General features: G+C 41.2%; 1 protein-coding gene across 2 annotated transcripts in view; it reads left to right on the top strand.

Annotated features, from left to right (window-relative positions):
• The window catches only part of ADGRG2 (adhesion G protein-coupled receptor G2), a 129,725-nt gene extending 109,085 nt beyond the window's left edge, over positions 1-20,640 (top strand). For both annotated transcript variants that reach the window (XM_088833629.1, XM_055438773.2), the window contains 14 exons: positions 658-1,049; positions 2,517-2,688; positions 2,892-3,048; positions 3,916-4,059; positions 4,938-5,060; positions 5,690-5,735; positions 5,857-5,960; positions 6,718-6,839; positions 8,403-8,671; positions 11,341-11,440; positions 12,010-12,293; positions 15,533-15,634; positions 16,609-16,761; positions 19,003-20,640. In XM_088833629.1, the coding sequence (XP_088689755.1) occupies positions 658-1,049; positions 2,517-2,688; positions 2,892-3,048; positions 3,916-4,059; positions 4,938-5,060; positions 5,690-5,735; positions 5,857-5,960; positions 6,718-6,839; positions 8,403-8,671; positions 11,341-11,440; positions 12,010-12,293; positions 15,533-15,634; positions 16,609-16,761; positions 19,003-19,187 (2,353 nt within the window). In that variant the 3' untranslated portion in view covers positions 19,188-20,640. The remainder of the gene's footprint in view (positions 1-657; positions 1,050-2,516; positions 2,689-2,891; positions 3,049-3,915; positions 4,060-4,937; positions 5,061-5,689; positions 5,736-5,856; positions 5,961-6,717; positions 6,840-8,402; positions 8,672-11,340; positions 11,441-12,009; positions 12,294-15,532; positions 15,635-16,608; positions 16,762-19,002) is intronic.
• Positions 20,641-26,547: the final 5,907 nt, after the last annotated feature.

Genomic DNA, 26,547 nt, shown 5'->3' with positions numbered 1-26,547 from the left:
TTGACACAAGAGTTATTGAGTTAGTTTATCTATTATGGATCGACACACATAGTTTGGAAATGGGTATGCTTTAGTTTCTAAGTCAAATCAGTTGTCTTAAAAATGATGAGCCAGTTTTGTCAGTGTGGATTTGAATATTAAAAGAAAATTATATTTTGGTGTTTGATTCCAATTTTAGAAATATTTTAAGTATGTTTGAAACAGTTTGGGCCTGTGATTCCTTTTTTTTTTTTTTAAGAATAAATTTTGTGAAATCTAAAAAGCCCACCAAAGACAGACTCCTAGTATATGGAAACCACCAGTTTGATTGCCGGACACTCAACAGCTCCCTTCCCAAGAAGTACCTGGCAGTGGTACATGCTCTTCTTAACTGACTGAAAAGTGATAAGGTATAGAATCAGGGAGCAGCAGTGAACAAGTGAAGCAGAACTGTGAATTCAAAAAAGAGCATCCCTCCTGGCTAATTCCTCTCCTGGGGAGAAGGTGGTGGAAGTGGGCAGGGGCAGGAGACCAGTGGCAGGTACACAGAGGGTATTCAAAGGCAAGTCCCCCATGGAGCCATGTCACCTTGGTGGTGTCACATGGTTGCCACAAGAAGAGCTTAGCCTCTGTAGCTTGTTTGTATCTCATATGCATCTCTCTGATTCTTGCCTTTAGTGACCTGCAGGATCCCGTTGTGTGTCTCGCTCGTCATCCACACGGCCCTCCATTCTCTTCTTCCGGCAATGCCTTCCCAGTTGCTCCTCAGGCCACCGTTGTGTCCCAGATCTCTAGTGCCTTCTCTTTTGCTGAGCCTCTAGCTCATCCACTTGTAACCCAGAGCCCTCACTCTCCAGCAGGGGTGATTCCCCTACCTTCTCCCCAGCCTTCAGCTCCCATAACTTCCAGCCCAGCCATTGATATGCCCCTGCCATCTGGAACTGTCTCTTCCTCTAAGCCTCCACCTGATCTTCCCCTCACCCTGCCCCCTGGGAAGTCCTCAGCCCCTTCTCCCACCACGTCTGCCCCTGTGAAGGTCGACACGACTGGCATACCTCTTGACAAGACAGGTAAATACGACAAGCCACGCTGCTCCCATGTTTTTGTCATTCAAGCCACCTGAAACCCAGCTGCCAGCCTGCCAAATCATGATATCTGCAGTGAGACCACATTAAGCCTTTCTTTTTATGATGTCTGCTTGATTTTGAGAGCTTTCCTTTGGGCATTCGTAGAACATGGATCCAGTTGAGATTGATTGTTTGGCCAAGATAAATAGCTCTGAGGCAAATACAGATCTCATTTTATCCAGATGAGTTATTTTACAGGTTTCTTTCTCCTGCAAAAGGTGATTGGGTCACTGTTTTCAACACTCTGAAGAGACCAGTTTTGAACCATTAAAAGCAGGAACTCCATTTAGACAGAAAACAAAAGAAAAAAATTGATGTTCTTGAAATGGCACAGAATGCCAGAGCTGGCAATGAGCCATAGTAGCAGTGAGAAGGGGAAGACCATTCAGAAGACCTCAGGGCAAGTCTGCCTAGGCCCTCACAGGTGGTGGGATTTGGAATAAGCCTTTTAGCTCCTCCTGACTGAGGCTGGTCTACCTCAAGAGGGAAATAACCACACTAACCACATAGGTTTGGAATAATGGTGAATGTGAGAATGCCACAGAAACCGCACCAGGCTCCCAGACCCAGAGTACGCTTGAGAGTGAAAGGATAAAGGGAAGAGGGAAGGAAGCAGAGAGAATTCTGCATAATCTCTGGAGTTTAAGTCCAGTGAATAAGATATAGCTGGTCTTCCTCTAGAATTTGGAGGGCGAAGCAAAGTGAAAGTCTTGGAGACATGAGACTGGAGCTGTTGTGTTCTCGCCACCTCTGCCTCAGACAAGCCTGTCCAGGAGATCTGGAGCCTCTAGCAAATGGCTTGAGACTTTTTTTGAATTCCACAAGAGAGGAATGATGAAATAGGATATGCCACCTCAATAGCATGTCTATTGTGCAGCTGTGCATAAACAGCTAGACAGAAACTTGGGGCATTTTTTAAGTCTTGAGTAAAGTGAAAATAACGCAAAAGTAAATATTTAGTTTGCACATCATGTTTATAATAGTGTTTTATTGTGTGGAAAAAGATTAGAAGGGAATATGCAAAATAAGAAATAAGATGTTAGGTGGTGGAATTAAGCAACTTCTTTGTTAGGAGACATACAGATAGCCAGTAGGCACTTGAAAAAATGCTCATCATTGCTAATTATTATGGAAATGCAAATCAAAACTATAGTGAGGTATCACCTCACACCAGTCAGAATGGCCATCATCAAGAAGTCTATAAATAATAAATTCTGGAGAGGATGTGGAGAAAAGGGAACCCTCCTACACTGTTGGTAAGAGCCTACTATAACATTTATGAACATGTTTTCCTTTCCCTGGGGCAAATACCTAGGGTTGGGTTTTCCAGGTCACAGAGTCTATGTGTGTTTCTTTATGAGTGATTTTTCCATTATATGTTCATAAAGTGATTTGGTTCTCTTGTTACAGAAATTGTTCACACCAGCAGCATCAGTGTTTCTGATCTTGAGAACCAAGTGTCCCGGATGGAGCGGGCTCTGTCCTTAGGCAGCTTGGAGCCTAACCTCGCAGGACAAATGATAAACCAAGTCAGCCGACTCCTTCATTCTCCGCCCACCTTGCTGGCCCCTTTGGCCCAAAGGTATGACTTAGCACACTGATATGGTCATGAGAGGGGATCTTCTAATAATAATGATGCTTCTGGATGATTAATTATACCCAAGTATTTTTCTCCCACTTATGAGGTTCATAATGACTTGTTAAGTTGCTTTTCTGTATTCTGCTTACACTGGGGAAAACAATTCTGTCGGAGTGCTGAATTTGAACTGCTACTTCTCTTTACAGATTGCTAAAAGTAGTGGATGACATTGGCTTACAGCTGAATTTTTCAACCAAGATCATAAGTCTGACCTCCCCTTCTTTGGCTCTGGCCGTGATCAGAGTGAATGCCAGTAATTTTGACACAACTACTTTTGCTGCCCAAGACCCTGCAAATCTTCAGGTACATCCTAATTTATTGTAGAAAAAACCTTTTCTTTTATATGATTATAGTCCTTATGTACTTCATGATTAAGGCCATTACTGTTTATACTCATGGGTGATATTCAAAATATTTAGCATCTAGAACACTGAGGCATCACAGAATCAAAAGAAGGACATTGGCTGGAGCAAGATCTCAGAGGTCCTCAATGCGCCCAGCATTAACCCTTTAGCAACTGGATTGTAGTAGTTTGGGGGGAAGTGGGGGAGGTGTCCAGTGGGTTCTAGGCGGTTGGGAGAGAGCAGGGACACCAAATGTGTCCCTACTTTTCAACCCATTTCAATATTTTAACTTATTGAAATAGTGGCGCTGAATATCAATCCTGCTTCTAGTGTTTTCTATCCACCTATTAGAGGGATGGGTAAGTGGGGCTGCTGAAAACATGCGAGTAAAACCAAGTCTTGCCTTTTGACTTCATTTTTGTGGTCTTCCCTTTACAAATTTCGTGCATGTGGTTCTCCAGTGACTTTGCCTAACAGGTCACTAAGTTGGTATATTTGCTACTGTCGTCTCCCTGGGCTCTGCAGTTATCCTGAACTTTATTTTTTCCCCCAGCTTTACTGAGATATAATTGACATATAATATCCTGCACTTTCTGATTGTTTCTGTGTATCCTTTATCCATAAACTGTTTTCTCTCCTGCTCCAAGGCCTCATCTCCTATCACACCTCCCTACACAGCCTCTAATTCCATAGTAATCAGAGAAACCAGAACCAATTGTACATAGAGACACAAATAAATGCCTTTTCAGGACCCTCCATCTTAATTATTTGTTGTGTTTTCCCTCTGAGCCCCAGACATTTTTATAATCTTTTACTTCATTTTCAGGTTTCTCTGGAAGCTCAGGCTCCTGAGAACAGTATTGGCATTATTACTTTGCCTTCATCATTGATGAGTCATTTACCAGCTGATGCTGTGGAGCTGGCTTCCAGGGTGCAGTTCAACTTTTTTGAAACTCCTGCCCTGTTTCAGGTAAAGTTGCCTCTGATTGCTCTTGGTTTAGATTCTGGAGAGGCTGGAGGAGTTTTATTTCTTATAATCCTCCAATATTCTTAAGCCGGCATGCGTGCTAAGTCCTTTCAGTTGTGTCTGACTCTGTGCAACTCTGTGGGCAGTTGCCTGCCAGGGTGCTCTGCCATGGGATTCTCCAGGCAAGAATACTGGAGTGGGTTGCCATGCCCTCCTCCAGGGGATCTTCCCGACCCAGGGGTCAAACCTACATCTCTTATGTCTTCTGCATTGGCAGGCAGCTTCTTTATCACTAGTGCCACCTGGGAAGCCCATTCTTAAGTCTACTATAAGTCAGATGGATTGCTGAAAAGCTGTAGTTTATTTTTAAACAGGACCTAATGATGCTGTTGAGGATAAATAACAATAACCAACACAAAGTATTTATCAATTGCTGTGCAGTATCATAAACACTTAGAAATGTTAACTCTAATCCTCTCAACAACTCCGTGAGGGAGAAACTATTAAACTATTATCCCCATTTTACAGATGAGGACATAGAGGCATAGAGAGGTTAGGTAACTTGCTCAGGAACACACAGTTTAAATGGCTTAATGTTATGTTTCCTTTAAGATTCATGAGGGTCTCGTGTCAATCTGTGAAATTTAACTCAGTTTTTAGAGCATACTATAGTGGAACAAGCTCTGCTTCTCATTATGGTCCTTGAGGAAGTCACTTTACTCTCTATCCCTGAATTCCTGACCTAGGTAGTAAAATAAACAATGTTGACTAAATAGTCCTTAGGGTCCCTTCTAACTGTAAAATTGTCTAAAAAAATTAAAAAAATTGTCTGATAACATTTCATTTTCTCTTGCCATCTTGTTGATTCTTTCATGTGCTAGGACCCTGCCTTGGAGAACCTCTCTCTGATCAGCTATGTCATTTCCTCAAGCGTCGCGAACCTGACAGTCAAGAACTTGACAAGAAATGTGACAGTTACCTTAAAGCATATCGACCCAAGCCAGGTGGGAGGGTCCTGTCTGGTCTGTGCGTTGACCAGAGACACCTCATGCAAACTCTGCCTGTGCGACTTAGCCTGAAAAAAATCAATCCAGCAGCACCTTAGACCCCGTTAGGGCTGTGTGTGAGACTAGAATCATGCTCATAGGGGTTGAGTGTGCCTAATAACTGCCCTCCTACTTTCTAGGAAGGAGCAGTGTAAAAAGCAAGCTCTTATTGCCAATTTTCAGTGCATTTAGATCTGCGGCTCCAGGTCTGATTCTCACCTCCAAAGAGAAAGCATCTTTCAAGGTCCAGTTCACTGAGCATCATCTATGACCTCACTGCTCAGAGTATGGTTTGTAGACCTGCAGCATCAGCTTCCCTGGGAGCTTGCTAGAAATACAGACTCTTGGGCCCACCCCAGACCCAGTGAATCAGAATGTGCCTTTTAACACAAGGCGATTCCTGCGCCCAATGGCTGAGGTTAAAAAGTGCTGACCTGTATGAGACTCACTGACTTCTAGAGACCCGTATAAAAACTCCCCTAAAATCAAGAATGAGATTCTGAAATGTTCAAATGTCATTTTTTTCTAATTGCTTTTCATTTTTTTTCAGTTGGATAAATTATTGGTAATGTGTCCTTCTGTTACAGGATGACTTAACAGTGAGATGTGTATTTTGGGACTTGGGCAGAAATGGTAGGTTCCAGACCTAACTTTTTCAAAGTCTTGAGTGGGGAGGGGGGAATGGGGAGGAAGGAGCAATGATTGGTGCAGTGGCCTTTCTGCAGAGACAGACACTCTTTCCCATGCCCCCTAGGTGGCAGAGGAGGCTGGTCATCTGATGGCTGCTCTGTCAAAGACAGGAGGCTGAACGAGACCACCTGTACCTGCAGCCACCTTACAAGCTTCGGCGTTCTGCTGGTAACATCCCCACTTTGTGTGGCCTTAGATTCTGGGTCTGAGGGGTAGCTAGGCATTGTACTATAAAGTCTATCTGGTGGATGACTTGATGGATCATCAGATTTCATGATACTGTGGCAAAGTTAAAGACCAATGAAATGACTCTTCTAGTATGCATATATACTTGAAGAAAAATATTTGAACAAAGTATTTTTTCTTACTCTAATTTTACATTTAAGTTCTTTTTAAAATAGCTATAGGAAGGCTAGGGAATTCAGATAAAAATGGGTAATAAAAATGGTTTAGTTGGCAGTGTACTTTAAAATTTTTATAAAACATGTCATAAATTCTCCTATTTAATCTCCCGAACAGTCCTACAATATAGGTAGAATAGGGTGTTTTTATTGTCATTTTAAAGACTCGTTTGTGAGGTAATTGTCCACAGTCGTAGAACTAAGAAATATAAGAGCCAGAAGTCAAATTCATATCTTTAGGCTCCTAGCCTGGGGCTTCTGCAGAGCACCATAATGTAGTGATCAAGTCCATGGGCTTTGAAGTCAACCAGACCTGGATCCTGGCTCCTCTACTTTGTAGCTTTGTAACCCTGAGCAAATTACTTAACCTCTCTGGGTCTCATTTTTTATTATCTCAACAGGGTGATAATTATTGTGCCTACCTTGTAGGCTTGTTGAACAATCTTAGACTACCCAATAATGTAAATTATAACTGTCATTTATTTTAAAATATTTGGTCTTGAAAGCAATATTTTCTTTTCCAGGACTTGTCTCGAACATCCTTGCCACCAACTCAGATGATGGCCCTAACATTTATTACCTATATTGGTTGTGGGCTTTCATCAATTTTTCTGTCAGTTACTCTTGTAACCTACATAGCCTTTGAGTGAGTATCCACAACTGAAAACTGGATTATATGATGTAGTAGTCACCTCAGTGGCCAAAATGTATTAAATAAGTGTGCTCCTTGGCCTAGCTTAGCCTGTCCACCCCTCTAGTGGGGCCATGTATATGTGAAACTTCATGGGACTTTGGTTTACATACTTACTTTCAGTAGTTTGTACACTCACTGAAGGCAAAGGGTTGTGTGTTAATCATCCTTGTACCCTAGAATGATGCTTGATACCTAGCTGACATTAAGTGAGAAATGAAAGATAGATGCAGACCTCGAAAAACAAGAGCTTACAATGTGAAACAGGCCATAGCACCATATACAGCAGAAAAGTTGTGTTTAATATATTGTTTCTAATTATGCCAAGCAAACACAAAAGATTAAATACATTAATGGGTGTGGGGATGAAGAAGAATAAAGGATATCAAGCTTCCCTGAAAAATATAGATACAAATTGAGTGCAGCTTTGTAGGTCAAGGAAAGAATGACATTCCAGATGACAGCATCTCCTTGGCTTACCAGAACGGTCCCTTTGGTTACTTTGCGGTGGCAGGGGGGGAGTCCAATAAATTCTGTCGGAAAAGAAGGAAATATAGGCACTTTTTTTACATTTGTTTGTGCTTAGTCATTCAGTCTTGTCTGACTGTTTGCAACCCCATGGACTGTAGCCCACCAGGCTCTTCTGTCCATGGGATTTTCCAGGAAAGAATACTGGAGTGGGTTGCCATTTCCCTCTCCAGGGGATCTTCCCAACCCAGGAATCGAACCAGGTTCTGCATTGCAGGCAGATTCTTTACCAACTGAGCTACTGTGGAACCCCCCCCCCTGCTTTTTTAAATGAAACTATATAATTTCTGGGATTTAGATTTTTGGACACTAATCAGGAAATGCACAAATTCACTTTTACTGCCAAACTTAGGGTCCAGCTGTGAGTACAGATCTTCTAGTGGACCGTTGGAAGGATGATTAATGAGACTAAATTACTGTAAGGCCAGCAATTACTCAGAATGATCTCACCAGATCTAATTTCACACACGTAAACATGTACATGTCATCAATTAGCTGTATTTTCCTCTGCCTGTTTCATTTAGCTATAGTTTGAACTCTTGTTTCCATGATCTCATTTTAACTAGTAACATAAAATAACAGGAGAATCTGGCTATGTTTTGAAGATCTGAATAGAGGAGCCTATTGTATGAGAAGCAGCAGTGCTTCCAGGAGTTTGGGAGAAATGGGGGTGGGTGCTCATGAGATTCTACTACATACTATTTGAAAGGGTGGGTCAGTAGTCAGCATGTTAAAGATTCCATAGAAATATAAACATAAAATTTACACATGGTTATCACAGATGATTCCGTTTAGATTTTTCCTTTGTTGCTCTCGTTAGTTGTAATGCCTCCACACACACACATACAGACATGCACTCAAAGAGAAGAAATTTATGCATATAGACAGTCACCAAAGAATAAAAATAAATCACTTTGAACTCAGATATGCTAGCTCACATAAGCATCAACAGACTGTGATGTTAATTCTTTTCTTGTCCTTTCCTTTTAGAAAGATCCGGAGGGATTACCCTTCCAAAATCCTCATCCAGCTGTGCGCAGCCCTGCTCCTGCTGAACCTGGTGTTCCTCTTGGACTCGTGGATTGCTTTGTATGACATAAGAGGCCTCTGCATCTCAGTGGCTGTATTTCTGCATTATTTTCTCTTGGTCTCATTCACATGGATGGGCTTGGAAGCATTCCATATGTACCTGGCCCTTGTCAAAGTGTTTAATACTTACATCCGAAAATACATCCTTAAATTCTGCATTTTTGGTTGGGGTATGTATTATTTTTGCTCACATATTGCCTGGGCTTTTCCTGCTTTTTCTCCAGTGTTTTGATTTTTAATCAGATAGAGACATTGATAAAGCAGGTCACACTTGGCAGCTTTCTAAAACAGCTTTATTCTTCTTTTCATGTTTCATTGCCCAAAGAGCAGCCTCGTCAAGTCTATTTCTAGAACACCTGTATATTTATGCTGGATTGGTTATGATCACACACTCTGAGGTTAGGGCTGTGAATCTTTTTTGTGTCTCTGGTGACTAGAACTGGGGCTGGCACACAGAAGGTGCTCAGTCAATTGAGAATATTAGCTTGGTGATAATGAGGTCAGACTGTCAGTCCCTGAGCTCTCAACTAGCCTCACTCTGCTCTGTACCTCCAAGATTCACACACATGCACAGCTGTGTGCTCAGCAGGGCAGAGAGAGAGAACATACAGATAAAGCCTAATGTCACTTCATCACCTCACCAGCTCAGTATTCCTGATTATGCCACCTGTTGGTTGTTGGTCACTAAATCTTAGATGCCCCAAGATCTTGAAGAGTTCTTCATTCAACTCCCCGCCAAATGTAGGAACCTCCTAGACTTGACTTAGCTTTGACTAGAGATAATTTGACCTCTGCTTGAATACTTCTATTACTGGGGAGCTCATTACTTTAATTAAAAACAAGAGTCTACTGAGTGTGTTTGAAAGATCTTACAGGCTTTATTGAATACTTCGTGAATTGGGCAGCATCCTGTCTAGCAGACAGAAAGGAGAATTGAGGAGCTGCACTAATTGAAAGACTTTATAGGTAAAAGGAAGCAGGAACAAGGAAGTCACTCTGGGCAAAAAAGCGGGTTGGTTATTGCAAACTTACTTTCCTCTGGGGATTTCTGGGGTCTCTCAGGTTACCTAACTAGTGATGATCAGGCAATTTCTGATTGATTGGTTTAAGATTCCGTTTCTGGAAGAGCCAAATCTGTGATGGAGATAAAGTCTCAGTTTGGTGAACTGTGGCTAGCATAAGCAACTCGATTTTGGACCTGTTGTCTTATTTTTAATACCTTACAAGACAACCAGTGACTGTTTTCTAAAGCTCTACATTTCTGATTTTCCGTTAAGTTCACTTGGCTCTCTGGTAGCACTTAACCAGCGGTCTTGGTTTTACTCTCTCAGAAAAAAAAAAATAAGCTGACACTTCTGCTGAAGAGTCCTTTAGATAATCAACAAGTAATATATAACATTATGTATAATACTTTATGGCTCGATGTATTTTCACACAAGTAGCCCCATAAAAAATAAGCCAGGGGAATTCCCTGGTGGTCCAGTGGTTTGGACTCTGCACTTCCACTGCCAGGAGGCCTGGGTTCAATCCCTGGTGAGGGAACTAGGATCCTGAAAGCCCCAAGGTGCAGGTGGTTATTGCTAATACCAGGTGAAGACGTGGTTTACCCTAATTCCCACAGCTCAAGAACAGCTGAGGCTGGCTTTCTAATTTCTTAGGCATACGCTTCCACTGCATTAGAGCTGCCACTCCTCTCAGACTCCTTCATCTTCTTCAGGCTAAATATTCCTTCACATATTCCCTACACAATAGATTACCTCCCTTGTCATCCTGCCTGTTGTTATATCTTTGTGAAGGGTACAGAACAACACCTTTCTACAAGATAAGTCACTTATTCCCAGAAAAATAAGTCACTGCTTCTGATCTTGGGCATGGATTTTGTCTTCTTTGTAGAATTCAGAAAGGTCAGGTTCCCTTGTCAAGAACAAGCTCCACACCCTCAATATTTTATTTTTAGGAAGGAGTCTCCCTTAGAAAGTCACCATATGTCAATGTCTCCATAATGTCCAAATACAAAATAATTTAATGAAATATCATGTTAGATGGTACCAGGTAGCTGTCTTTTATTTACCAGAGCCTTGAGATTGGATGTCAGGCTGGTCTGTGCACAGAGTGTGAGATGTCGACATGGGGTGGGGGGATGATAGGGTGGAGGGCTGAAAAGGACTCCTTCTCAGCACAAGGCCACTATAAGGAAGGAGACTCCTCATTATGCTTCCTGTTAATGGAAGTGCCCTGGGCCCTTGAGAGAGCCAGTGGTGGCAATCAACACCCCCAAATAACTAGGGCAGGCTTCTCAGTCCATCAGCAGATTCCAGATAATCAGTTGAGGACATTGGGATTCATAATGGAAGGTTTTCCAGAAGTTACTGGTAACCAAACTAGGTTGATTCTTTGGTTTACATTTTGGAGTTTGCCTGCCACCTGACTGTTAAAATTACATTCCAGGTGGGTAAGGGTAAGTGGGTTGCCATTTCCTTCTTACTCATGTGCCATCCAGTTAGCAGGAGTGGAGGGGGTCTCTGGTCTGTGGTTGTTCAGGATCCAAGCTGCTAGAGACTCTGTCTCGGGACAGGGCTTCCAAGATTGCCCTGAACTGGGGAGAAAAGAGTAGAGAATCTCACAAGTGGTTTTATTGTCCAGGCCTAGAGGGGGAGCAAATCACTTCTGTCCATAGTCCACTGGACAAGACCTAGTCAGGTGGCCACATACACCCGCAGAGAAACTGGGTGTGATGAATTGCTATGCTATTTCAGAAGAAAACAGAAAATCTCCACTCTTTTTTCTCACCACCTTTAGTTATTAGAACTATGTGTGATCAGTGTTTCCTATCTTCCAGGCATTCCAGCTGTGGTTGTGACCATCGTCCTGATTATATCTCCAGATAACTATGGGCTTGGATCCTATGGGAAATTCCCCAACGGGTCACCTGATGACTTGTGAGTACAAAGCCCCACACGGAGTTTTAAGTGAATTGGAAAGCAGAATTCTTAAAAAAAAAAAAAAAATGGAGGATCTAATCAGCGTATCAGGTGGCGTTCATCCTAATAAAATCCAGTAATATTTACAGCAGACTTTGCAGTTATATATGTAAAGAGATCAGCTAGTTAGAAAAGCCATGCTACTACTTAAGTATTTAAAAAATGAATTATATTTCAAAAATACTTTTATAAGCCTCTGATAATAAAATACAAGCTACACTATGTTAGTAAAGACTCATGGAATAGACTTACTAGGATTGAAAGAGGATAAAATCTTTTAGTGTTTTCAAATAATATTTTTAAAATACTTTCAATCACCAGATTTCCTAAAATAAACTCTCTTGGATTTCTTCCCCTAGAGCTATTAAGTGGCTATGGAGATCAGAGGTTTTATCCTTTTTAAAATTTTGTGCTTGTAGGATAATGTTTCAGTAAAACAATATAGGTTCATTGTTACCATTTTGAATCATATTTCAGCAAGAAAAAACCAGAACATATGTTTTCCCTGTTTTTCCCCCCAATTCCAGTTGCTGGATCAACAGCAATGCTGTATTCTATATCACAGTTGTGGGGTATTTCTGTGTGATATTTTTGCTGAACGTCAGCATGTTCATTGTGGTCCTGGTTCAGCTTTGTCGAATCAAAAGGAAGAAGCAACTGGGAGCCCAGAGAAAAACCAGTATTCAAGACCTCAGGAGCGTTGCTGGCCTTACATTTTTACTAGGAATTACTTGGGGCTTCGCCTTCTTTGCCTGGGGACCAGTTAATGTCACCTTCATGTATCTCTTTGCCATCTTCAATACCTTACAAGGTAAGCTCTACAGCAAAAAATAAACACTGGATGACTCATTTGAACTGAAAAATATTGCAAGTAAAAGAGTGTCTGCAAAGTAGTTTAAGATATAGGGAAAGGATATATGTATTCATAGGGCTTCCCTGGTGGCTCAGATGGTAAAGAATCTGCCTACAATGTGAGAGACCCAGGTTCGATCCCTGGGTCGGGAAGACCCCTTGGAGGAGGAAATGGCAACCCACTCCAGTATTCTTGCCTGGAGAATCCTATGGACAGAGGAGCCTGGAGGGCTGACAGTACATGGGATCGCAGAGTTGGATATGACTGAGGGACTAACCCTTTCCCTGTATGTATACGTGGACTTCTCAGGTGACTCAGTGGTAAAGAATCTGCCTGCCAAGGGTTCGATCTCTAGGTTGGGAAAATCACCTGGAGGAGGAAATGGCAACCCACTCCAGTATTCTTGCCTGGAGAATTCCATGGACAGAGGAGCCAGGCGGGCTACAGTCCATGGGGTCACAGTCAGTCAGACACTACTTAGTGACTAAACAGCAGCAGCATATATCTTTATCTGGCTGATTCACATTGTTGTACAGCAGAAACTAACATATTGTAAAGCATTTATACTCCAATAAAAAAATAAAGTAAAATAAAAAACAGATTTATCTTCGAGAAAGGCTAAATTCACTAAATTCAAGAAGTGGTCCCTTTCCCTCCTTACCATTACTGCCTCCTGGGAGGGAACAAGGATATCAAGGGGAACCTACCAGTAACTGTTTCTGGGAGAGTCAATCACTCTTCCTTCACCTGGTTCCTTATCTTTTTTTTTTGTTTGTTTAATTTTGCTATTGAAGTATAATAGAACATGCATACAGAAAAGCGCACATACCATAAATGTCCTCGTGAGGTCTCACCACTCTGAGCTCCTCTGCCTGAATTTGATTTAAGGACAGGATAAGCAAGAAGTCAATGGCAGCAGCCTGGCCCAGTGGCTAATCGCTGTGCAGTTCCTCTGTCTAGACATACAGCGGACAAGCCAGGCTCTGTGTGTGGCCCTTGACCTTGGAGCTGCCCATTTAATGAAGCCCAGCTGCAGTCATTTGGGAACCCTTTTCCTCTGTATTCTTTACAAAAGCAAATTACTCATTCTTTTGTTGACGCTTTTGCCCTACTCTTTGCAACCCCATGGACTGTAGCCCACCAGTCTCCTCTGTCCTGGGATTTCCCAGGCAAGAATACTGGAGTGGGTTGCCATTTCCTTTTCCAGGAGATCTTTCTGATCCAGGGATCAAACCCATGTCTCCTGCACTGTAGGCAGATTCTTTACCACTGAGCCATCAGGGAACCACACTCATTCTTTTAGATCAGCTTTATAAAAGAGTTGTCAGCTGTGACTAATATTTAGTGAACGCACCTTGACATTAAAATTCAAGCAAACTAATAGGTTTGCATAAATGAGATGGTTGGATGCCACCACCGACTCGATGGACGTGAATTTGAGCAAGCTCCAGGAGTTGGTGATGGACAGGGAAGCCTGGCGTGCTGCAGTCCGTGGGGTTGCAAAAAGTGCACGACGTGACTGAGTGAACTGAACTGATAATAAGCATTCTTATCCCTTGGTTGTCTTTTATTCCAAATCTTCTGTTGGGAAGCCTTTTAACTGCATTCTCATCGGCTTGTTTTCATCTTTTCCTGGTGGCTTTTAGCTCCCATAGCATCCTCCTGTAGTTCTATCTAGGCAGTAGTTCATTAACTTGAGATGGAATTCAAGTGCCTAATTTGGCTTATTTTATTTGGAGGAAGCCAGTTAATGTGCTTGTTGGTTACATACAGTGTCTTCATTTTTACCTACAATGTACAGTTTCTGAACTTGTATATCCAGGTGTTGAGTTACTTATTGTAGAAAAGTTTTATTTGCCAACAATGGGATGCTAAGAGACACTTATTTTTAAAGAGAAAAAATATATGCCCAAATCATACTGATCATAGACCTGAAAGCACGGTACCTACCCTCACATACTTATGGTATAAAATGAGCCTGCCCCTTTCTTATTTCCCCAGAATGACTTCTCATTAGAATACAAGTGGACAGAAGGAACATATTGTTTCATTTGTAAAAGGGAACTAAACACTAATTCACAGGACTTTGGGGCTGATTTGTACCATGAGTACCCCCATTTTAGTTTCTCATCTGTGCTGCTTCTTCCCTAATGCAACCAAGTGTAGCTGCCCAGGGTGGCAGGTGGACAATTATGCATTATTTGAGATGTCAGTCTTCAGAGTGGGCACGTGCACCTGACTAAAAGCAAACCTGATATTTAAAAATGAAGGTCTTTAAGTAGATAGATTGGGGTTTCGGGCAAAGGAGGACTCAGAATTTGTCCGTTCATCCAGCTAATATTTATTTGCTTTCAAAGCCTTGAGGAGTGGTAGCAAGAGGGCCGTATGGGGAGCCCTGCACCTGCCTGCGATGGGGAGGATGGCTTGTACTTCCAAAGATTGTTGTCATTGTTCAATCATTAAGTCGTGTCCGACTCTTTGCAACCCCATGGACTGCAGCATGCCAAGCTTCTGTGTCCTTCACCATCTCCTAGAGTTTGCTCAAACTCATCTCCATTGAATCAGTGATGCCATCCAACCATCTCATGCTCTGTTGTCCCCTTCTCTTGCCTTCAGTCTTTCCCAGCATCAGGGTCTTTTCCAATGAAAGGGCTCTTCATATCAGGTGGCCAAAGTATTGAAGCGTCAGCTTCAGTGTCAGTCTTCCAATCAGTATTCTGGTTGATTTCCTTTAAGATTGACTGGTTGGATCTCCTTGCTGTCCAAGGGACTCTCAAGAGTCTTCTCCTGCACCACAATTCGAAAGCATCAGTTCTTTGGCACTCAGTCTTCTTTATGGTCCAACTCTTATATCTGTACATGACTACTGGAAAAAACATAGCTTTGACTATATGGACCTTTGTTGGCAAAGATAGGGAAGGCTAAAGATAGGATGTAAGAGACCAGACAGTGAGGTAAATTTTGGAAATATGGAATGATCTTTCTTCTTATAAATACATTTTTTTAATCTTACAAAGATAGTTCTCCCAGGATGCCTTTTGATAACAAACTTTCCCAGGACTTTGGGCTTTATTTTCAATCTGCAAAATTTAATTTTTCCTATAGCTGCCAAAGATTTTATCATTGTGTGAAGTAAGCTCATGACATTCAGGTCTCAGTTTGGAATTCATTGTGTTATGTTTCCTCCCACCCCATAGGATTTTTCATATTCGTCTTTTACTGTGTAGCAAAAGAGAATGTCAGAAAGCAGTGGAGGCGATATCTGTGTTGTGGAAAGTTACGACTGGCTGAAAATTCTGGTAAAGATTTACCTTACTTTTTCTCCTTTTCATAAATCTTGAGGAAGAGATTACATAAGTTAAGATCCAAAGCTATTAATGCCAGAGGAATATCAAATCTAGAAATCAATGAATGGAACCAGCTCAACAGAAAATATCCAGTGTGAACATTATGGAAAAAAACCTGTGAATTAAAAAAAAATTAGTCATATCTGGGAACTTAGTGAGCAATATAATTAATAGCCTGGCTGCTTCTGGAATGAAGCAGCAGTGAAATGTTTAGAATTCATTTCCCTTTGAGTGCATGTTTTCCATTTGTCCAGAGTAATTTTTCATATTTACCTTCCTAATTTTTAAAATCTTGACTCAACGTTTTCTCCACAGGTCCTGGTTGTCAGTGACTTCATTTATTTGTTATTGGGCCAGACTTTACATAAAAGTCTTAGCATACATTTGGTTACTTTGAAGTTATTTTCAGCTATGCCCTGCTGGGTTGTATAGCAAATAGATCATTTTTAAGAAAATAAGAAAAGTGAAGTACTCTTTGAAAATCTCAATTCATTTTGCATTAATATTACCCATGAATACAGACTTTGCTGTATTGCAAAGGTCTAGTTGCACAAGATCAGAAAATGGCAGTACCTAGAGTTCAATCATTTGCCTGGATTTAAGAGCCATGAGTCATCACAGCAGGTCGATTCGTGTTCTTGTGAAGATAGTCTTTGACTCTGAAATATTACCTAATTCAGTGTCTATTTATAGACACAATCAAATTAGCCTGGCCTTTAGTTCTGAAAGAATATAGGTTACTTTTGACCAGTCAGTAATTTAAAGGACAAATATGTATAGTCTTAAATGAAAACAGCTGTGAAATGTGGAATTCTCTGTAAGATCTGAGAGGGAGAGATCATTTCCTAGAAAGAGTTACGCTGGGTCTCTTGCATTTGCACTTCAACGTTCTGCCCTGTTTTTCTATAATGCTTATCCTGCTATAGACTGGAGTAAAACTGCTACTAATGGTTTAAAGAAGCAGACTGTAAACCAAGGTGTCTCCAGCTCTTCAAATTCCTTACAGTCAAACAGTAACTCCACCCACTCCACCACGCTGCTAGTGAATAATGATTGCTCAGGACTCGCCAGCGGGAACGGTATGTATGTCTTGATGTAGTATTTCTCAAGTTAGTGTTTGTTTTATTAAAGCAGCTTTGTCCTTTAATGGCACTTTTGCTTAGCAAAATGAATAGCTACATATATGACTATTGGATCAAAATGTAGTTCCCTTATAAAAGAGAAAGTTGATTCATCGAAATTTATTTTTAGAGCAAATTTTTTTTTAAGATTTAGGGTTTTTAGAAATATTTATTTTTAATTGATGATTGCTTTTAAAATATTGTTTTGATTTCTGTCATACATCAACGTGAATTAAACATAGGTGTACATATGTCCCCTTAGGGTTGTTTTTTCTTAAAGATTTAATTTTTCATGATGAGAATGGATGATGACCTAAAAGTTTTAACGTGGCAAATCCTGACTTAGGTATTGCCCAAAGACTTCGTATGTTCTTTCTGTGCAGTCAGTACCTAAAATAGTCAGTAAGACTATGTCAGTTTTTTAGTATATCTATAGTTATACACGGAGAAGGCAATGGCAAGCCACTCCAGTACTCTTGCCTAGAAAATCGCATGGACAGAGGAGCCTGGTGGGCTGCAGTCCATGGAGTCGCTACTAGTTGGACACGACTGAGCGACTTCACTTTCACTTTTCACTTTCACACATTGGAGAAGGAAATGGCAACCCACTCCAGTGTTCTTGCCTGGAGAATCCCAGGGATGGGGGAGCCTGGTGGGCTGCCGTCTATGGGGTCGCACAGAGTCGGACACGACTGAAGTGACTTAGCAGCAGCAGCAGCAGCACCTCTGGTCTCCACCCACCAGGTACCAGTAGTACCCCCACACTCACCCCATGTTGTGACAACTAAAAATGTCTCTCAATATTGTGAAAAAATGTTCCCTGAGGGGTAGAATTGTCCCCTTGCAGCTTGTGGAGAACCCTTGCTGTTTAAGATGAGAACCATTTCTCATGTTTACTCTTTCTCTTCTGAGCCATGTAACCCTGAGCAAAGCATTTACTTTCTGAAACCTTAGTTCCATCATCTATGAAATGGGGGTAATAATAGCACTCATGCTGTAGAGTGATAAATGAGATGATACTTATAAGGTTCTCAGCACTCTTATTAGTAGTATAATTATGACATGAATTAACAGTTGGGCTTATTATTTAGCTTTCTACATTGTCAGAAACATGGTGCCAAGGAGCTGGAGGATCTCAGCAGCTGTGCCCACCCCCAACACACACACTCACACAGTTCGGGGCCTGCTTGGGGTTGGGGAGGCCCAGCTCCCCTGGCCTGGACTTTGATGTTGGACTTGGTGGTTTCTTCTTGGAAATCAGTCTTATCCTGACTCAGAGGGACTGTTTTAGTGTATGAGAGACAATTTTTTTTTTCTTGCCAGAACTGTTGTCACTTGGGATTTCTCTATTACAGAGTTTTATTTTATAGGACTCTTAGGAATCCAAGAACCTTGTGCAGGATCTCTCTTAACCTTTGGGAGAGACCAGACTATTACCCCAGATTATATTACACATATGCTAGTACTTGACTGCAGTATATGTTCAACCAGAGTTAGGAATTGGGCCTTTTAAAATCAAATATATTGCTTTGCTTAGTATTTTTACAATTTCATTTTTAACAAAGTTACCATAGGAAATGGTTTTTTGAATGATTCTCCAATTTGTTTTGTTTAAAACTTTGAATGGTCTTAGGAAAGGAAAGGAATGAAAAGTAAATAAAATATGACAATATCTCAGAAATTTTTTAAAAATAAAGATTGCCTAGAATTAATTTTGGTTCACATTTATATATATCTACTTTTGGTTTTATTTTTATTTTTTACTAATTTTTTGGGGGGTGCTGTGCCAGGTCTTCATTGCTGCATGGGCTTTTTTTTAGTTGTGGAGAGTGGGAGCTACTCTCTAATTGCAGTGTGTGGCCTTTTCATTGCGGTGGCTTCTCTTGTGGAGCACGGGCTCTTGGGCATGCAGGGTTCAGTAGTTGCGGCTCCCTGGCTCTAGAGCACAAGTCAGTTATTGTGGCACACGGGCTTAGTTGCATATGGGATCTTCCCAGATAAGGGATCAAACCTGTGTCTCCTGCATTGGCAGGTGGATTCTTTACCACTGAGCCACCAGGGAAGCCCCAGAAATATGTTTTTCAAAAAGACTTCATCTGCATGTGCATATTTAAGAATAAAGTAACATTTCCATTTGTTTATTTTGAAAATGCTTTCTGTGGATACTTCATGACACCAATTTTTTTTTTCCTTATACAGGGAATGCTTCTACAGAGAAGAATGGTGTTTCTTTCAGTGTTCAGAATGGAGATGTGTGCCTCCATGATTTCACTGGAAAACAGCATATATTTAATGAGAAAGAAGATTCCTGCAGTGGTAAAAACCGTATCGCTCTAAGAAGGACTTCAAAGCGGGGAAGCTTACACTTTATTGAGCAAATGTGATTCCTTTTCCTAAAATCAAAGCATGTTGCTTGACAGTGTGAAAATGTCCAATCTTACCTTTTACACAATGTGAGTTGTATAAAATCAACTAATTTTATACTCAGCAACTTTGGGATGAACATAAGCTAATTGAGGGCAATGGTTGCTATTGGAAGAGGAAACCAAGACATAATACCATGGTTCTAAGACATTTACGATTTGGTTTCTTATCCTTCATTTTAAAAAAAGATTGGTTTTAAACAACACGCTAAGAATAAGACACATTTAAAACAAAATCAAAGCAGTTCATTTGCAGCCTCTTTTAAAGAGGCTAATATATCTTTGATAACATCATAGAAAGCCACTATTGACTTCATCCTGTTGGTGAGTTCGTTGTGCATGCCTTTGTTGTAAATAAGCTAAACTCTAGTGATCCACATGTCAAAAATCTTACTTCTGCATTTTTGGTATTTATTTTCTACTGTGTAAATTTCTTTCTTTGTAGAATCGTGGTTGTGTTGTTGCATCTAATGTGATAATTCAGAAAATCATTGCTGGTTCAGTGAACTCTAAACCTCCTTTTGGAGGTTATATGGGATGTGAAATATAGGACCTTCACTGAAATCAAGAAATAATGACGCCAGCCAGACTGGAAAAATGTAAGCAGACAGTGCCACAATTAGTTCATACAGTGCCTTGGAGTGAGTTAGAAAAAGGTGCTCCCACTGGGCAGACACAGTGTCATGGGCTCATGATTTGGCAGAGTGGAGGCCATATTTTAGCCTCATTCACTCTCTTGGGTACACCATTGTTCAGGGTACCAGCTGTACAACCGTACGTAGCATCCAATACCGACACCATCTCCTGACCTCATTCCTAATCATCAGATTATGGAAGCTGCACCAGGATGCTTAGCTTAACACTTTGGTGACAGAGAGGGATGGAAGTGTAATCTGGACCATATGGCAGGAAGGTCGTGAATGTGGAGGAGATACATACACTGCCACTTCTCAAATCCCCAGAGCCTTTCAGAAAAGGGGAGTAGAGTAGGATTACTTTTTAAAAGAGATGTACATTAAAAGAATCATATTGCTGTTCTTTAAAAGGCAACTGCATGGTACTTTGTTGATTGTTATGCCTGGTACACTCTGGCCCAGCCAGAGTTATAATTATTTTTTAAAATACTTGTATTGATGAATGTATAGTGACAAGGGGGAGCAGCTATTGGGAACAGTGAACTATTCTGCAATGCTATTGTTTCCATATGTATCGAACCCTAATTGCTCCTAGTCATAGCGAGTCTGTCTTGCTACCTACCTACAATTGCTTGAGCAGTGCTTCCTTCCTGTCCTTATTAGGAACTTTTTGAAACCCTTTAGTTAGGTCTTTCACTAAGGTTCCCTTTCATATATATTTCAAGTGAATGCTGTATCCCAGACTAACCGTAGTCATAATATAATACACTTCTGTGAGTGCTCATTAGTCTTTGCGCTATTTTTTTTCCAATTTATTTAATTGTCTTGTATTTATATGTTAAAGTCGACAAAAATGTTAAAAATCGCCAAAATAAATTTGCAGTTAAGTCCTTTAAGTTTGACAATTTTCACAAAAGGAAAACATTTGCGATCTCTTTCCCTGGTGGTGGAGCATGATAAAATAGTAGGACCAGCCTGATGAAGACCACGTGACAGTAGCAGCCTTTGGCAGGCAGCAGGCATGCTGTGAACGTAAAGTCAGACCGATTGTCCTGCCTCCTGAGATTGCTTTCTGAGGTCTCTTTTTCATTTTCCTCTTACTCTTTCAAGATTATGTCTTTTACACATGTTGCCATTGGCCACACAAGCCCGATTTGGATCCCCTCCAAGTGTCTGCTTCCTCAGCATCAAACAGTAGGATTTCAAGAAGGTGAGGATGGATTTGAGGTTTCTAGGGAGCTGATTAGCATGTAGGAGCCACAAATGGGGAAAGCTGACTTCAACTGCGTAAGAGGTTTATTATGAATGATCTCCCCTTCCTTGGTGCTCAGTTGCTCCAAAGATGCTGAGTACTAATTCAATAAGAAACGTGATGAGATGCTCTAAGTTTGGGGGGTGAGATATCAGAAATCAAATCTCTCAAGGCCGATGAAACAAAGTGTACACAAAAGGACACACAATGTCTGACATTTTATAGGTCCTGCCTTTGCCATTTTTCCCATTGTGTTTTGTGTCTGGGCAACAGTCATTAAGTCAGGTTCTCTTCTCTTGTCTGTATTTTTACTTCAGACAGATAAGGGGCAGTACAGAGAAAATGTTCCTGAGAAGCATCCTTCTTTGGGTTTAAAATTGGTCCCACAATCTGAGACTCTACTGAGGGAAACAAAGGTGATGGAAATAGGAGGAGGCAAGGAGTACCACAACAGTGACAAGTATTTGAAGGAGCATTTTCTCAGAACATTTGAGAAGGGTTTTTTTTTTCCCCCTTTTTCCCAAAAGCTACTGCAATCATTAATCCCACAAAGTAACTCTGTTAACTTCAATGAACGGGATCGTGATTGTTCTCAGTAAAAATGGTGAAATGGCTTCACTGGGGATACTGGGTTGTGTCTAACGAGGTTACCTGGGAGGCAGGTTAGTTTGTTGAAGGTCATTTCCACAAAGAGCTAATTTATTGAACAAGCAATTTATCAAATGGACTAGTGTGTTGTCGTTTTGTCTCCATAAGAGCATTTGAAGGACTCTTCAGTTTGTTTCTGCCTTAGCTCCTCATTGCTGCGGTTGGAGTCTGAAGGACAGATGGGATAAAGACTTGAGTGGATATAAGAAGATCATCTTGAACGGGAAGAATTCTTAGCAGTATATGTATATTTTTCACCTCAGTCTCTAGGTGCAGCAACAAAAAGTTGGGGCAGACAAACATTGAATACTTTCTTTCCAGAGTATATTCTTTTAAATATATTTATAAATACATACCCCACTGTGAAGAAATCTCATACTCCCTGGTGTTTCTCTTTACCTCGCAAAGTAGCTGCAGGAAGCCAGAGCAGAGACACATTCAGCATTCTTTAAAGTATTGTGATAAAAAACAAAATGATCTCCAGCCAACTAACATTAAACTGTCATCAGTTCAGTTCAGTCGCTCAGTCGTGTCCGACTCTTTGCGACCCCATGAATCACAGCACGCCAGGCCTCCCTGTCCATCACCAACTCCCAGAGTTCACTCAAACTCATGTCCATCGAGTCGGTGATGCCATCCAGACATCTCATTCTCTGTCGTCCCCGTCTCCTCCCACCCCCAATCCCTCCCAGCATCAGAGTCTTTTCCAGTGAGTCAACTCGTCGCATGAGGTGGCCAAAGTATTGGAGTTTCAGCTTTAGCATCAGTCCTTCCAATGAACACCCAGGATTGATCTCCTTTAGAATGGACTGGTTGGATCTCCTTGCAGTCCAAGGGACTCTCAAGAGTCCTCTCCAGCACCACAGTTCAAAAGCATCAATTCTTTGGCGATCAGCTTTCTTCACAGTCCAACTCTCACATCCATACATGACTACAGGAAAGACCATAGCCTTGACTAGACGGACCTTGCTTGGCAAAGTAATGTCTCTGCTTTTTAATATGCTATATTGGTCATAACTTTCCTTCCAAGAAGTAAGCGTCTTTTAATTTCATGGCTGCAATCAGCATCTGCAGTGATTTTGGAGCCCCAAAAAAATAAAGTCTGACACTGTTTCCACTGTTTCCCCATCTATTTCCCATGAAGTGATGGGGCCAGATGCCATGATCTTCTTTTTCTGAAAGTTGAGCTTCAAGCCAACCTTTTCACTCTCCTCTTTCACTTTCATCAAGAGGCTTTTGAGTTCCTCTTCACTTTCTGCCATGAGGGTGGTGTCATCTGCATATCTGAGGTTATTGATATTTCTCCCGGCAATCTTGATTCCAGCTTGTGCTTCTTCCAGCCCAGCGTTCCTCATGATGTACTCTGCATATAAGTTAAATCAGCAGGGTGACAATATACAACCTTGACGTACTCCTTTTCCTATTTGGAACCAGTCTGTTGTTCCATGTCCAGTTCTAACTGTTGCTTCCTGACCTGCATACAGGTTTCTCAAGAGGTAGGTCAGGTGGTCTGGTATTCCCATCTCTTTCAGGATTTTCCACAGTTTATTGTGATCCACACAGTCAAAGGCTTTGGCATAGTCAATGAAGCAGAAATAGATGTTTTTCTGGAACTCTCTTGCTTTCTCCATGATCCAGCGGATGTTGGAAATTTGATCTCTGGTTCCTCTGCCTTTTCTAAAACCTGCTTGAACATCTGGAAGTTCACGGTTCACATATTGCTGAAGCCTGGCTTGGAGAATTTTGAGCATGACTTTACTTGCATGTGAGATGAGTGCAATTGTGCAGTAGTTTGATCATTCTTTGGCATTGCCTTTCTTTGGGACTGGAATGAAGACTGACCTTTTCCAGTCCTGTGGCCACTGCTGTTTTCCAAATTTACTGGCATATTGAGTGCAGCACTTTCACAGCATCATCTTTCAGGATTTGAAAGAGCTCAACTGGAATTCCATCACCTCCACTAGCTTTGTTCGTAGTGATGCTTTCTAAGGCCCACTTGACTTCACATTCCAAGATGTCTGGCTCCAGGTGAGTGATCACACCATCGTGACTATCTTGGTCGTGAAGATCTTTTTTGTACAGTTATTCTGTGTATTCTTGCCACCTCTTCTTAATATCTTCTGCTTCTTTTAGGTCCATACCATTTCTGTCCTTTATCGAGCCTATCTTTGCATGAAATATTCCTTGGTATCTCTAATTTTCTTGAAGAGATCTCTTGTTTTTCCTATTCTGTTGTTTTCCTCTTATTTCTTTGCATTGATCGCTGAGGAAGGCTTTCTTATCTCTCCTTGCTATTCTTTGGAACTCTGCATTCAGATGCTTATATCTTTCCTTTTCTCCTTTGCTTTTCGCTTCTCTTCTTTTCACAGCTATTTGTAAGCTATCATAGAAATAACTAAATTTGGCAAATTGGCTATTTTCAGCAAATTAATTCAGAATGGACCTTCTCCTCAGTGTCTAAGATGGAGTGCTTTTCTTTCGAGTCAAAGACCTAAACCCTCCAGGAGAAACATTTGTTGGTTTCCGCCTTGGACACTGACATGTGGCTTTCTGGGAACTTCCTTGGCAGCAGCCCCCTGTGGCAGGACAATGGGCAGGCCCTCTGGTTGGGGCCAGAGAAATTATACATGGTGCTACTCCAGGGTCCAGTTTTGGGTTTTCATCTTTGTAAAGATCATGAATCAGCTTCAGAAAGAACAACATACCCCATCACATTCCATATCTGATTCTTAGCGAACATTTGAGAAATGACTTGGAAATAAGTTTCTAGTGGGACACAACCAGAGAAAGCCTTCGTGAATAGAAGGACTAACATATGGAGGTTTCATATCTCGGGAACATAGAATACTAAAATATGAGTCTAGTTTTTATATAGCACAGCTTCTAGTCCAAAAGGAATCACTGAAATTTACTTGGAAATTTAAAAGCTTAAGAGTAGTTGCCTTCCTTCTTTTGGTTTTATCCCTGAATTTCAAGCTTATTGAAAAATACAGCTTATATGATAATATATATTAAAGCATGATGCTGCTGCTGCGTGTGTGCTCAGTCATGTCCAACTCTTTGTGACCCCATGAACTGTAGCCCACCAGGCTCTTTTTTTTTCCATGGAATTTCCCAGGCATGAATACTGGAGTGGGTTGCCATTTCCTTCTCCAGGGGATCTACCCATCCCTCGGGATCAAACCCGCATCCACTGCATTGCAGGTGTATTCTTTACCATTCAACCAGGAAAGACACATTAAAGCATAGACCAAAGCCTAAGAATGCAGGCTGGCTATACACCAAAAGAGGTGTATGTGTTTAGCAGATTTTACAGAGAATGAGATCAAGAAACTGAAAATGTTTCTGTACTGGATGGAAATGTACAGGTAATATATAAAGGTCATCAGTTATATTCCCCTGTGGCTGCAAAATGGACTCTTGAAGAAGAACTCAATGTGAACAAAGGCAGTAATGATTCCAACTTTTAGATACAGTGTACATAAGAGTTTTGTAAGGGGACATACATGCCAAGAGATTTCATGGTGATAATTTATAGTTATATTTACCCCTTGTTGTTGACCATAGCAAATTCTTCATGGACGCACATCACATGGATTGCTGCTGCATTTAAGAGCCAATAGTAAGAAAACTCAACATTCAAAAAACTAAGATCATGGTATCCGGTCCCATCACTTCATGGCAAGTAGATGGGGAAACAATGGAAACAGTGACAGACTTTATTTTCTTGGGCTCCAAAATCACTGCAGATGGTGACTGAAGCCATGAAATTAAAAGATGCTTGTTCCTTGGACGAAAAGCAATGACACGCCTCGACAGCATATGAAAAAGCAGAGACACACTTTGCTGACAAAAGTCCATCTAGTCAAAGCTATGGTTTTTCCAGTAGTCACGTATGGATGTGAAAGTTGGACCATAAAGAAGGCTGAGTGCTGAAAAATTGATGCTTTTGAACTGTGGTGTTGGAAAAGACCCTTGAGAATCCCTTGGAGAGCAAGGAGATTAAACCAGTCAATTCTAAAGGAAATCAATCCTGAATATTCATTGGAAAGACTGATGCTGAAGCTCTAATACTTTGGCCCCCTGATGTGAAGAGCTGACTCATTTGAAAAGACCCTGATGCTGGCAAAGACTGAAGACAGGAGGAGAAGGGGACAACAGAGGATGAGATGGTTGGATGGCATCACCAACTCAATGGACATGAGTTTGAGCAAGCTCTGGGAGATGGTGAAGGACAGGGAGGCCTGGCATGCTGCAGTCCATGGGGTCTCAAAAAGTTGGACATGACTGAGTGACTGAACAAGAAATAAGAAAAAAGTGAGCTACTTGCTTTGGTGCTTTAGCTGAGTGAGGCGAGTTTCAGTTCAGTTTAGTTGCTCAGTCATTTCAGTTCAGTCGCTCAGACAGAGGTTTATGTTAACGGAATTTCGAAAATGAACTTGGTTAAGGATGACACAGGGGACCCAGCTGAATATGACTGATTTTCTTTCATTCACTCATTCATTCAATTCTAATTGAGCTATAACTACATGCTCAACACTACCAGGCATAGTGGGAGATACCAAAGACTTTCAATGAGTAACTTACAATCCAGTTAGAAAAACATGCCTCACATGGAAACAATACAAGGCAATACATTGTTGTCAAATGATGATTAAACTAGCTAGGATTTATGAAGTACTTTTCTATGAGCCGGGTATGGTGCTAAGTGCTTTATATTCATCCTCTTGTTCAAAGCCACCCTAGGAGGTAGGTGCTATCATTATTCCCATTTAAAGATGAGAAC

The sequence above is a fragment of the Moschus berezovskii genome, chromosome X (assembly GCF_049115385.1).
Source record: "Moschus berezovskii isolate FMDL1 chromosome X, NW_MosBer_1.0, whole genome shotgun sequence".
Classification (NCBI taxonomy): Eukaryota; Metazoa; Chordata; class Mammalia; order Artiodactyla; family Moschidae; genus Moschus; species Moschus berezovskii.
The sequence above is the reverse complement of the archived record's forward strand: the minus strand, read 5'-3'. Positions and strand labels throughout refer to the sequence as shown.